The following is a 13,686-nucleotide window of genomic DNA, read 5'->3' as shown; positions in this document are numbered from 1 at the left end:
ACAAACAAACAAACAAACAAACAAACAAACAAACAAACAAACAAACATTAAAAGAAAAGAAAAAGAAAATGTTATCTTTCTAAAGATAACATGAAGGTAATGTATGTGAAAGTCTTTGTAAACGAATAAAGCTCTTTATATTTATTTTAGATTCTTATTAATAACCAGTCTGATTTTCTCCAATGGCATTGCTAAATAGGCAAAACAACAAAACTTATGTTAGCTTCATATTTTTATTTTTCTGTCTCAGAAGAAATGACCCTGTGTGCCTTTTAAATTAAGTAATTTGCCTTTAAGCATCGTTTTATTTTCATATTTGTCAAAAGAAACCACAGTATTCTGTAGGTGTTCCTACTTTAGCCACTAAGTGAAAGATATTTTAACCTATGCTGTATAATTTCAAAATACCATGGGATTAAGAATTAAAATTGCTGTTAATCAACTACAGTGGTTAATGTGAAATTGTCCAATAACAGGATATTAAATTTCAAAGAATTGAGATACAATAAATATAGTAAGTGCTAAAATTGTATTGTGCAGTTTAATATTTGATAACGTCTCCTAAAACTGTTGAACCAGGATCCTAAGCTTCTTTTGTGACAGGTCCTTAACTGAGGCCTTGTAATCACTGTGAATGCTGATCATTCACTCAGAATGACAATGGTTGTAGATATTTCTAGCAATGTGGACTCTGGGTGTCGTCATTAGGATTTGAGAGAGCCCATTTTCTAAGTAATAATAAAATGATATAATTTCATATTTGTCTTCCTTTTGAATCACCACGTTATCTGTTTTTATTTTCAGAAATATTCCTTTTTTGCGCTTCTTACTGATGTCTTGGAAATTGAAATTAAAGACAAATTTGCCAAGAGCCGTCCTATCATCAAGCGTTTTCTGGGGAAACTAACCATTCCAGTCCAGAGGTTGCTGGAGCGGCAAGCCATTGGGTAATCAGCCCCCACTTGGAGGGATCTTGTTGAGATTAGTTTGCATAGAGGCGACTGAAATGAAACTTTGTAGTCCTAGGACTTATCTTAGTGATAAGAAGTGGTAAGGTAATTCTTTTAAAATTAAAGTGTTCGTATACTCATTAAACTGTGCGGGACAGAAGGCTCTGTTTTCATTATATACCTTTTTTGTTGTTGTTGTTTCTGTTTATTGTATCTGTCTTTTCCAAGATGTGCTTACCATTAGCATGTCAGTGTCAGATGTCATAGTACTCAATTGTTTTTGAGGATATTGAAATCTTGCAGTAAAAGCTTCTCCCCAGAGCCGGATTCCAGCTTCAGGTCGACAGCTCCCTTATCCTAATTAATCCCATCCAGACAACTCGTTATTCCTGAAAAACAAAACCACCTTGTTTCAGGGCCATTTAAAACAAGACCTTGACTCACAGGAGATATTATAGTAAAGCTCCTACCTACACATTCACTCAGGCAACTAAAGTTTACTCACTGAGAGAATTTTAAAATGTGATTTGATGTCTGTTTTCTTTCTATGAGCTTTTTGTAAACTGTGAATAAAGTAGTTAAATCATAACATCGCTTATCATAAATGGTAGGTATATTTTTACTTGGTAGTTTCCAACAAACTCAATAACACTGCTGCTCTGAGGTAGCACTCAGGGTACTTTTCTTGTATCTTTTTCATCGTAGGCAACCTTGTGAACATACCGCAACAGTAACAGTGGTAGTGGTGATGGGGCATCTTGTTTTGTATCTTTTTCACTGTCAGAACATGAACAAATGGTAGTGGCAGTAACAGTAGCAGCAGCAGCAGACTATAAGTAGTAGCAGCAGAAGTAAAAAATAAAAGTAAACAGCGTAAGAAGATGCCGAGAGCTTATTCTGTGTCAGGGGTTAAAGACGTTCCTCGCATCAGCCCCCGTAATCTTCCCAACAGCTCTGGGAGGTAAATAATGTGATTACACCCATTTCAGAGATGAGGAATGTGAGGCTAGCAAGCAAGAGGCAGAGCTGGGATGCGAGTTCAGATCCCTCTGCTCTAGATCCTGGCAGCGCCCTAAGGATGGGCAGCAGTGTGATATTCCAGCTAACTAAGGAAGGCTGGTCATTCACATTCACTCTGTAACAAATGAACTGTTCTGTTTCGCAAGTCATAATTTACTTGGGCATTAATTTCCTTATCTGAAAAATACAGTGTTGCGATCAGTGGATCTCAAAGGCCCCTTCAAAATCTGAAACCAAGAGATTCTAATGGATTGTAATTCTCTGGCCATCAGAGACCATGAAATGTGTGGTTGAGCCAGGACACATGAAGTAGAAATATTATACTGAAATCTTAGCAGCCTGATTTATCTGATAAAAGCTAGGAAATCACAATTATTGCTTCTGGTAGAGATACTATACTTGAGGAAGTTTTTTAAAAGTTATTTTTAGGATTTCTAGAAAGTGAAAGATTTTAGAGAGTCAGAATGAACTAGGGTAAATACAGTATATCTGTCATTTAATGTATATAATTATAATCATATAATTTATATATCACGCTTGCTAAAAGTATGAATTTATGTACACCAGTAAGAATGATCAAGGCAAAATAAAACCTTTTCAGTGCATGAAACTTGTTGACTTGTTGGCTTTTCATTTCAGCTTTTAAACAACTGGACACTTAGAGAACTGCCAGTCATGAATTTATGTGCACTGGAAGGAAGTCCAGAATGAATTTGTAAAATATTGGAATTATGAAATGTTTCTGTATAAGTATATTTAAAGCATTGCCTGATACAGATACTTGGGGATTTGCTTTATTAGATAAGAATGACACTACATACTAGTATGTCAGCTGTTAACACCTAAATGTGTATTCCTGATCTGATGATTGCCTTCCATCAAGTGATTAATTCATCTTGAAAAGTGCTGGGTTCTCATTACTTATATGTTTGGTACATTGCAATCCTCTGAGGTAGTTGAGATTTTACAGAATGTGGTTTGTAGAATGAGATAGAATCCTTACTAAGTGCCTATTTTGAAGGCATTTGTTTGAATGTAACATTTTACAGGGTGGCCTGCGTTTGTCCAAAATGCAGATCACTTTCCCATGCTTTGTCAACCCCTCTGATTACATTAGAAAGAGAATGTCTCAAGTAGTGAGAGTACTTTGGCACTTATTCTTTGCAATTATGTATCATAATGATACATAATATATTGCTCACAACAGTGTATCACAGGAAGAGACAGGATGAGTCAGGTAAGACTGGGTAAGAACGAGAAGGCAGGTGACTCTTCCGACAGGCACCCAGCAAGGGATGAAACCCTTGACTCGGAATCTCCCAGGAGGGAAGATTTCCTGTATTTGTAGGTTGAATAGTTGAATTATCTTGCCAGTTTGGTAAATAAACAGTACTAACACTTGTTAAAATTCTTCTTTCCGAGTAAAGAGTCTCATTTGTTAATTAATTGATTCAACAAATATGTGTGTATGCATATTTAGTGTCTTCGAAATGTTAAGCACTGTGTTTGGTATCGGGGGTGTGTCAGTGAGCAAAACAGATGGATGCAGTTCTTTCTTACAATTCCTACTAAACTCTTATTTCCTCGCTAAAATCCATCACTTTTATAAATCTTCATCATCAGCCTCAATACCTTAATTTTACTGGCTGAGGAGGAGAAGAGGAGGATCAATTTATTTTTAACAGAGAAATGAAGATTTTATTTTTGCCAGGACTTAATACCCAAAGAGATGGGCGAGGAACCACAGTGTTAAAGGCAGGTCCGTGTAATGTGCTGCTAGATTCATGCATTAGTGGGCAAAGATCAAGAACCTCTGTGTGTTAGGTGCTATCTAAATACTGGGAAGTCAGTGGTAAGAGAAAGAAAGAGACGCCCCTGCTATTATGCAGATTACAATCATTATATAACGTTATTTGAACACTCTAATGTAAAAGTAACGTAACTATGTCTAGTAGTAAGGAATGCCTGTGTATCCCTTTGCAGAATTCTTTGTAAATACCAGTTGAAGCAGGAAAAGCATTATAAAAGCAGGCACGTTTCGATGAACCATGAGTAAATTATGTCATTAAAATGCATGCTCCTGAAAGCAGCCTAGAACCACTGGGAATATGTAAAGTGAGATGGTAGTATGATGACTACAGAGCAGGGGCTTCTGTGTCAGATGAATCTGTGATCTCATCCTGGGTCTGTCGCTCATTACTAGTCTGGCCTCGGACAGGTCACTTACCCTCCCCACGCCTTGGTTTCCTGTTCTAGAAAACAGAGCCAGCACCTGCCTCACGCAGTTGCTGAGAGATGGTATATGCACAGCCCTTAGCTGAGTGTGCCTGGCACACATCATGCACTCAAAGTGGGAAACCAAAGTGTCAGTTGAGAAAGAAAATATGACAATGTTTCTAGGGAAGAAAAGCAAAAGAAAGAAGAAAAGGAAATCATCTTACAGTTTTAAGAAATTCTCATGAAGTCAGAAGACTAACAGCTGAAGTGGGGTTTTATAGTAGCCTGTGCTCTTTTAAATGGATGACATCCATTTGGAATTGTGCCAAGAAGGTAGAGACGAACAAACAAAATAGTTACATACATTCATAACAAATGGCAGACCAGAGGCTCTAAACTGTACCGTGGTGCAGGTATTAGGTCGAGGCATTGTTTTCCTTCTGAAGTTGCCAGTAGAGGGCAGTGTGAGAGCAGAGATGGCGTGATTTGGTATCCCTTTGATTATTTTCCTTAATTAAGAATACATCAGATTCAGAATGAAAGTTGCTTCCTACAAGGTAATGATGTAATTGCATTTGACTTCGATCAAACAAATGCAGAATTACAAAAGATTTGACACCTCCATCCTTAAGGAGGCTGGTAGCTGGAGTGGGGGGCCAAGATGGGGCCCTGGTGTGGTTCCCTCGAGTACGCCTCTTAGTGAGGCAGCAAGATGCCTCCACAGCAGCCCATCTAGCTTCTCCACTGGCATCACTCACAGCGCACACTGGGAATCAGTTGATAGCCAGGCTCCCCCAGTGTGAGGGCCAGCCGCTCCAGCCCCCTTGCTCTGCAGGTAAGGAAGGGAGGTTCAGCGGCCCCCTTGCCTCCCACAGCTGGAGCAGCTGTCAGAGGCAGCCACTTCTCCCCCCCGCTGTCTCCTGACTTCAAGTACAGTAGCATGGTGCCCTCCGTGCCGCTCTGTGATGGTCCTTCCCTGTTGTGTGCTCGTAGGATCGGTTTCTTCCAATTGTGCTAAGTGCTAAGGAACCAGGCCCTCTGTGCTTTTATACCAGAGTCAAAAATACCAAAAACCGTAGACCTTTCACAGCTCCTTGATGACCTTCAAAATATGCTTTTCTTGGTCACTGTTAGCAGTGATGTGATACTGTATTGCATTTTCTGCTTACAGAGTTCTTTTCATCCTGGAGTTTATAAGTATTCCCTTGTGCCAATGAATCGTATTACATTGGACTATCTATACCGTGCCTTTGAGCCTTTTATTTTCTTTTGAGTCTGAAAGTTTTAAGAGAAATGTGTAAGATTTGGGGGTGGCCTGCTGAAGGAGGTGAAGGCTGACACCAGTGTATTTCTCCTCTTACAGGGATCAGATGCTCAGCTACAACCTTGGCCGAAGGCTTCCAGCTGACCACGTGAGTGGGTACCTCCAGTTTAAAGTGGAGGTTACATCTTCTGTGCATGAAGGTGAGATGTCTGGATAAGTACATCGCTGTACCAAAAACTGTTCGGTCTTACTCAGTTGTCAGTTTGCATGTGAATAGAGTTGAATTTGTGTCCTGTTCTGAAAATAAGATAGCTTTTATTTATTTTTTTTTATTTTTTTTTTCCAACGTTTATTTATTTTTGGGACAGAGAGAGACAGAGCATGAACGGGGGAGGGGCAGAGAGAGACGGAGACACAGAATCGGAAACAGGCTCCAGGCTCCGAGCCATCAGCCCAGAGCCCGACGCGGGGCTTGAACTCACGGACCGCGAGATCGTGACCTGGCTGAAGTCGGATGCTTAACCGACTGCGCCACCCAGGCGCCCCGTGAAAATAAGATAGCTTTTAAATGATTACTGCCAAAGTTTTCCAAGCAGATATGAAAGCTTGTTTATCAAAAAATATCTCTTAGGTTTATGCCTACATTTGGAAACCAGGCTATAGAATTTCTAGTAATAGTGAACATATATAATTCCTGTGTCAAAGTGACCGACTCATTTAGTCGTGAGTGGCTAATCTTAGCAAGTCAGTAATACTGTAAAGAGACCTTAATGGGATGATTGAATTGTTGAACTGATTGGTGGTAAAGGAATAGGACATTAAAAGTTTGTTATTACCACTTTGTTTTCATCAATGCCGTTTCCCCCTTCAGATGCTTCTCCAGAAGCTGTTGGCACAATACTTGGAGTCAATACTGTGAATGGAGACCTAGGAAGTCCTTCTGACGAGGAGGACATGCCGGGGGGCCATCATGACAGCACGCTTTGCTCTAATGGGCCAGTTTCTGAGGACAGTGCTGCTGATGGGACCCCCAAGCATTCTTTCAGGACTAGCTCTACTCTGGAAATAGACTCAGAGGAATTAACCTCTACTTCTTCAAGGACCTCACCTCCCCGAGGACGTCAGGATTCGCTCAATGATTACTTAGATGCTATTGAACACAATGGCCATTCCAGGCCAGGCACGACTACCTGCTCAGAGAGGTCCATGGGAGCCTCTCCAAAACTAAGGAGTAGTTTTCCCACCGACACGAGGCTCAACGCAATGCTTCATATCGACTCAGATGAAGAAGACCACGAGTTCCAGCAAGACCTGGGATATCCGTCTTCCTTGGAGGAGGAAGGAGGGCTAATAATGTTCAGCAGAGCGTCAAGAGCTGATGACGTGAGCCTGACATCGCAGACCAAGCCAGAAGACAACCCAGTGGAGATTGAGGAAGCCTCCACAAATGAGGCTGCTTCCTTTGAGGATAAGCCAGAACATCTTCCCGAGCTTGCAGAGGGCTCCTTACCCTCGGGCCCAGTCCCAGATGAGAGCGAAAGTGGCCCAGAGTCTCAACCGAGCGCTGAGCAGGGCAGCACCGAATTGTGTGGCTCTCAAGAGGTGGATCAGCCCACGAGCGGGGCAGACACAGGGACTTCCGACACGTCGGGAGGAAGCCGCAGGGCCATCAGTGAGACCGAGTCCCTGGATCAGGGGTCTGAGCCTTCCCAGGTGTCCTCTGAAACAGAGCCCAGTGACCCTGCCAGGACAGAGAGCGTGAGCGAGGCCAGCACCAGGCCGGAAGGCGAGAGCGACTTGGAGGGCGCCGACAGCTCCTGCAATGAGAGCGTTACCACGCAGCTGTCCTCGGTGGACACGCGGTGCTCGTCTCTTGAGAGCGCACGGTTTCCCGAAACCCCAGCCTTTTCTTCTCAGGAGGAGGAAGATGGAGCCTGTGCAGCAGAGCCCAGCAGCAGTGGCCTCGCTGAGGGGTCACAGGATTCCATACGTACTCCCAGTTCTTTACCTGTGGTGCAGGTGCCCGCTGGAGAGGAGGAAGGGGCAGGGGCAGACTCGGCCCCTTTACCTAACCAGGAGGAGGTCGGAGAGGTCTGGCAGCGGAGGGGGAGCTTGGAAGGAGCTGCTGCTGCTGAGAGCCAGCCCCAGGAAGAAGGGGATGCCGGGGATGCCCACGGGGCTTGTGAAGGGGCCACTGCCCAGGAGGAGGGCGCCACCGGAGGTAGGATGTACAAGACGGCACGGCTCTTGGCTCAAGCATACTGCTTAAAGAGAAGTTTTGTCCCTCGATGTAAATTATACTGCAGGTCACATGTTCTCTGAGTTCTTCACCTTGGGGTTCAACAGTTAGCTTTTTTTTTTTTTTTAATGGATCTTCTCTTTTTAAATTAAGAGGCTTGTGAAATAGCAGTCTTCAGATTTTAATCATGAATCTCCAGTGGGACCTGAGGTTGTAGACACAAAACCAAACAGGCGAGTAGCTTTCACATCAGTGTAATCTGCAGGGGTTTGCAGGAACATCGTAAGTCACTCTTCTTTATATAAAACCTTCAAAACAGAACTTCATATGTACTTTGCATCAAGTGTAATATTTTTGACTTCTGCAGTATGGAAAAAGTGAACTAAGTTAGGTGATGCGTTCGGAACACTTGAAGAAAAGGCTATTTTTAGTATCTCAGGATGCCAATTCACACATAAAATTTGTATTATGTCTCAATGAATGTGGCTTGGTAGAATGTTTCCTTTGAAATGTTCTATTACAGATGTATCAGAAAGGCTGAGGATAATTTCAAATGCCTAAATAGCATAGAATCAGAAATAGGAATGATTTATTTATTTTGTAATTTATTTTTCTACCTAAATTATCCCCTTCTCCTCCTCTTCTCCTTTTATTTGTGTTTTTGTTTCCTTCATTATCTTGTGGCCATTATGTGACCCTAAAGCATTAGTGCATGAGTGGGTCCAGCCAGGGTGGAAAAAGGTGGGGGAGGGAAGGGATAGGTGCAGAGGGACATTTCTCTAGAAGACCCTCTTCTGCCTAAGCATTCATCTCCTGTTCTCTTCTTTTGTTTCTGGGTCCTCATGTGGAAAATGAGAGACACTAAGGAAAGAAAAGAGACTAGCTCCAAGATTTATGTTAGGTGGTTCTTGTTTGGTTGGTTGGTTGGGTTTTGTTTTTTCTTACAAGACTGTTTTGATACTAAAGAGGAAAACAATACCCAAGTGCCTTTTTCTCTTTAATCCTAGGTTCTCAAGCCAATGGCCACCAGCCATTGAGATCACTGCCTTCAGTACGCCAGGATGTTAGCCGATACCAGAGGGTGGACGAGGCTCTTCCCCCAAGTGAGCGCCTGTGAACTAAGGGGTTCCCCTTGATCAGAGGGTGCAAGGATGGCGGGCAGATCCTTTCCACAGAACCTAAGAGATGGAAACCCACTCCCTGAGAGGAAGGGACCTTGGGGCTGCCACTTGACATAGCAGATGTAGTCTGGAAAGTGCTAAGCTGGTGACTCCTCTCTGGCACCGTTCTGCTGAACGAGTGGGCAGCTGGGGGAAAAGTAAATTCTGTAATGCCCACAGAGTAAATATTGTAATTGGGGAAACAGATCCAGATATTTGGGACAATTGGGTTTATAATAGAAACTTTTAAAAATTACGCCTAATGGCAGCAAGAATTTTCAGTTAGTAGACAAATGGGTACAATCTCTTAGCAAAGCCTCACTCTATGGAATATACTTCTCTCTCTTAACAGCATTTTAAATCATTAAATACAGGGCTCTGATTTTTTCCTTGGGGATATGCAGAGAACTATTCATAATTTCAGAAATTGGTCTACCATTTATTTGGCACGTGACAATTACTGGGGATTTGAAATATATGTTATTTCTTTCACTTTCATTTTTCACTTTGAAGGAGGGATGGCTGAGAATGAGGGATTCTGGGAAATAGTTATGCAACCTGTATCCAAAGGTTAGAGTGATATGGCCAGTCATAATCTGGACATAATTTAAACTCTGTTATAAAGTGATATTGCTCTGTAAGAGCAAGCATTTTGATGAACAGTAACAAAGCTCAGTAAATACTGCTTGTAGGAACGTACTGGAGTATGTATCTTTCTGCCTTATTGCTTTTCCTTCTTATTCACCCTCTTTACTCTCCCATCTTATATGTGACCATAGCAAGAAGCTGATGCCCTTGGCTTTCAGTATTTTGAAAGTGGTGGGGCAGAAAGGTAGAGATGCAGGAGTATGCATTTATAGAGTTAAAATGCTGACTGCTTTGTTTTGAGGAGTGTTAACAAAAAAGCTGAATGGTACTATGATAATAGGCCAAAATATTGGCTTGATCCTTTGGAAATTCTGTTACGTACAGTTCCTCCCCTTGTTCATATATTTCAATAATTGAGGGTGGTTACTTATAGGAAGTATGTATTTTAAGCAACTTTTAAAAATAGACCAAGGGATTAATTAACCATTGTATCATTTTAAGCAGATGGGAGAACAAAAATATCCTTATTGCTTGCCCTTGGAGAAAAGATTAGAGGCAGAAAAGGAAAGTATTCCTCGGAGATGCTTCGATATAATAGGAAAAAATGAATTGGGAACATAAGGAGAGAATTCTGGAGAGCTTTCTTTATATGTGTATGTGGATTAATAGTAAGTCATTCGAATTTTAGAGGCATTGCATCACATCAGGGTATAGATAAATGGCATCTTCCTGGCCACATCTAATTACTCTGAATTTTGTTGAACCATAATTTTGGTTTTCAGATTATAACTAATGAAGACAGGTACTTTCCCGCTGAAATTATGACCACTGTTTGTGGTATTTCAATGCACTTATTTAAGTACTGATATTTGCATTACACAGAATGTATTTTAGGATTAATAAAAAACAACTGGCAGTTTATTTTAATAGGTTGTTATCTCCCACAGCAAAGAAGGAATTTTTTTTTTTTTTTTAATTTTTTTCCCAACGTTTATTTATTTTTGGGACAGAGAGAGACAGAGCATGAACGGGGGAGGGGCAGAGAGAGGGAGACACAGAATGGGAAACAGGCTCCAGGCTCCGAGCCATCAGCCCAGAGCCCGACGCGGGGCTCGAACTCACGGACCGCGAGATCGTGACCTGGCTGAAGTCGGACGCTTAACCGACTGCGCCACCCAGGCGCCCAGAAGGAATTTAATAGTATATCTAATTTAATGAATGACTGATGAAGAGGAGAAAAATTCTTTTTTAAGTTTATTTATTTATTTTGAGACAGAGAGTGTACAAGGAGGGGCAGAGAGAGAGGGAGAGAGAGAGAGAATCCCAAGCAGGCTTTGCACTGTCAGCCCAAGGAGCCCGATGCTGGGCTCGAACTAACGAACCCGTGAGACCATGACTTGAGCCGAAACCAAGAGTTGGGTGTTTAACCAACAGAGCCACTCAGGCACCCCAGAGGAGAAAACTTTTTAATTCCTCTTATGCAACTTGCAAATACGGGGGTTTATATTATCAAGGAGAGGTTACAGATTACGGTCAGAGCATGCCTGATTACTCTCCCCACACTGAGCATGCCTGATTACTGTCCCAACACTGTTTTGCCCTCTCCTACTCCTATGTCTGTCCCTTCTTTTCAATAGTTTATTTCATCACGTGGCTGCCCTGCTAGTTGTCTATCCCCAACCTAGTCAGTTCTCTGCCTTCCTTTCCTAACTGGGCGACTCTACTACAGCCTCTGACTTTGAGCTATGGCCTTCCATATTCCACACTGTCTTGTGCCTTCTGCCTTCATGCAGCATCTCCCAGGAGGCTCAGCTAAGGGGCACCTGCTTGGAGTGTACAGATGAGTCCTTCCCTTAAATGACCTGGCTAGTTATTTTAAGGCTAAGAGTTGTATTTAAAAAAAAAAAAAGTTTATTTATTTGAGAGAGAGAGAGAGAGAGAGAGTCAGAGAAAGAGAGGGGAGAGAGAATCCCAAGCAGGCTTTGCAATGTCAGTGCAGAGCCCAATGGGGCTCAATCTCACAAACCGTGAGATCATGACCTGAGCTGAAATCAAGAGTCAGATGCTTAACTGACTGAGCCACCCAGGTGCCCCTTAGAATTGTACTTTTAACACTATTAATTATAATACTTCAAACTTGCATGGTGCTTTACAGTTTACAGAGCGCTTTTGCATGCTTTTGAAATTTTTATTCTTTGTTACATTTTTGTGGGGTAGGTCAAGTGGATCAATAGGTAGAAACTGGCTAAAATGATTCTTTCATTTTATAGATGGAGAAACAAGCCCAGATAAATTAAGTAACTTGTTTAAGATCCCATACTAGTAAAAGTTGGGACAGTCTTAAGCCTTCCTTCTCTATTAGATATTCTGATCTAAGATTAGACTGTTGTGTGGGTTGATGAGTATAAATTCTAAAAGTTTACTTAGCAGCAAAGGTAGTGGCTTATATTGTGGTATGTTATCTATCAGGTGCAAACAACATCTTAAATCAGAGGCTTTGGAGGTTTCACTGAAGCTTTATTATATTGTAGTGTTTTGAGGCCAGACCTAGGAAGGCTCAAAAAATGCTCAATTTTCTCTCTTTTTGCCCCAGCTAATCAACTGACTAGCTGATTTATTTTGAGAGAGAGAACTCAGCAGGACTCTTACCTAGGAGCCCCTGAAGTGTAAGAAAAGCCGTTGTAGTGACCATATGAGCATAGCCCAGACAGGTTTGCTCTGTTAAGCATCTGTATCAGACTCAGAAGCACTTTTTCTTCTCCCCAGCCAGGTAGGGCCAGCTACTGACACATTGTGTCTTAGACTTTGATACCCCCCTCACCCCATTATTGATTTTTTATTTTCCTAATAGTTTTTGTTATTTGAGCTTACTTTCCCCTTAAAAATACTTACGTATTACCACATGGCGAGGAAAGCACCCAGCAAGCTTGTGCTTCTCTCTGAAGATTTACAAACTCAGCTAGGGGGATTCAGTGGTGTCCCTTGCTGTACTGCTTCCCTGTTACAGCTGATCACGTGGTGGTCTACGCATCAGTGTTATAACTTAGTCTCTGAACATCTCTTTGAGCCTTTCTTATGGACGGCAGTTCTCCTGGCTTTTCTGCTGCTTCTTCCAGTCTTACTCCTCCTGTCTCAGGATCAGGGAACTTGTCTTGGACTGACAAAGACTGCACAGCTGTAAAGATGTTCGACCAGTTGTTTTCACAGCCTTACCCTTGCTTTAGGCCGTGGATCCTGCGATAGGACCTTGTGGACTGGGTAACTCTAACCTCTGACTGACAGATGGTCTAATGGTCCCTCCAAGTCCTAAGAACCGCCCCCTCCCGCCCCCACAGCGTCCTAAGCGTCCTAAGCGCAGCTTGGCAGTATGGAGAGCCTTTGGCTTAAATCTGAATATGCACTGAGCACTTTAAGAATGTGCTTATCTTCTTCTGAGGTGATTGATGGTGCTGGCAGCTGGAGGCAGTTCAGGCTGAAGCCCACCAGAACATCATCAGCAAGACAAATCTTGGTCATTTTAGCATTAACATAAGCGGAAAGAAAAAAGAATGGCTCCCTTAGCCCCTTCTGAAAAACGATTTTATTTCTCCTCCTGGGTCCAGTATAATTGTCACTTAATCCCTTGCTGCACTGGGGACAATAAAGAACTATCAAGTAAGTGTTTTCCCTCTAAAAGGGTAGGAATAGGATTAGATACAAGATGAACAGTCTAGATTATCAGACTCTTGTAGGATCCCAGGATTATTGCCATGTTGTTAGGATTACTGTATTATTTAGGCGGTGGCTTCCAATGGGCAGGTCTGGAAGAACGCAGGAGAATGTTTATCATTCTTTGTGGTTGTGCACTTTCATTATTAAAGCATCCTTTGACATGAAGGTTTAAAAAGACGGCAGTGACTCTGAAAGGTATAATTAATCTCACTTTCTACTATGTTCAAGGCTAGGAGCTCTTATTTTCTAAAGCTTAAAAGTTAGTTTTATGAGAGGAGAATTGATGCTTTTTTTTTTTTTAATTTTTTTTTCAACGTTTATTTATTTTTGGGACAGGGAGAGACAGAGCATGAATGGGGGAGGGTCAGAGAGAGAGGGAGACAGAGAATCGGAAACAGGCTCCAGGCCCTGAGCCATCAGCCCAGAGCCTGACGCGGGGCTCGAACTCACGGACCGCAAGATTGTGACCTGGCTGAAGTCGGACGCTTAACCGACTGCGCCACCCAGGTGCCCCGCTTTTTTTTTTATTAAAAAAAA

General features: G+C 42.2%; 1 protein-coding gene across 6 annotated transcripts in view; it reads left to right on the top strand.

Annotated features, from left to right (window-relative positions):
* Positions 1–13,686, top strand: part of HECW2 (HECT, C2 and WW domain containing E3 ubiquitin protein ligase 2) — a 392,473-nt gene that overhangs the window by 256,441 nt on the left and 122,346 nt on the right. For all 6 annotated transcript variants that reach the window (XM_040475725.1, XM_040475723.1, XM_040475726.1 and 3 more), the window contains 4 exons: positions 805–947; positions 5,551–5,651; positions 6,323–7,672; positions 8,698–8,793. In XM_040475725.1, the coding sequence (XP_040331659.1) occupies positions 805–947; positions 5,551–5,651; positions 6,323–7,672; positions 8,698–8,793 (1,690 nt within the window). The remainder of the gene's footprint in view (positions 1–804; positions 948–5,550; positions 5,652–6,322; positions 7,673–8,697; positions 8,794–13,686) is intronic.

This window comes from Herpailurus yagouaroundi, unplaced genomic scaffold, assembly GCF_014898765.1.
Source record: "Herpailurus yagouaroundi ecotype Mexico unplaced genomic scaffold, PumYag 140, whole genome shotgun sequence".
NCBI classification, from domain to species: domain Eukaryota; kingdom Metazoa; phylum Chordata; class Mammalia; order Carnivora; family Felidae; genus Herpailurus; species Herpailurus yagouaroundi.
Note: the sequence above shows the minus strand (reverse complement) of the source record. Positions and strands in the feature narration are given on the sequence as shown.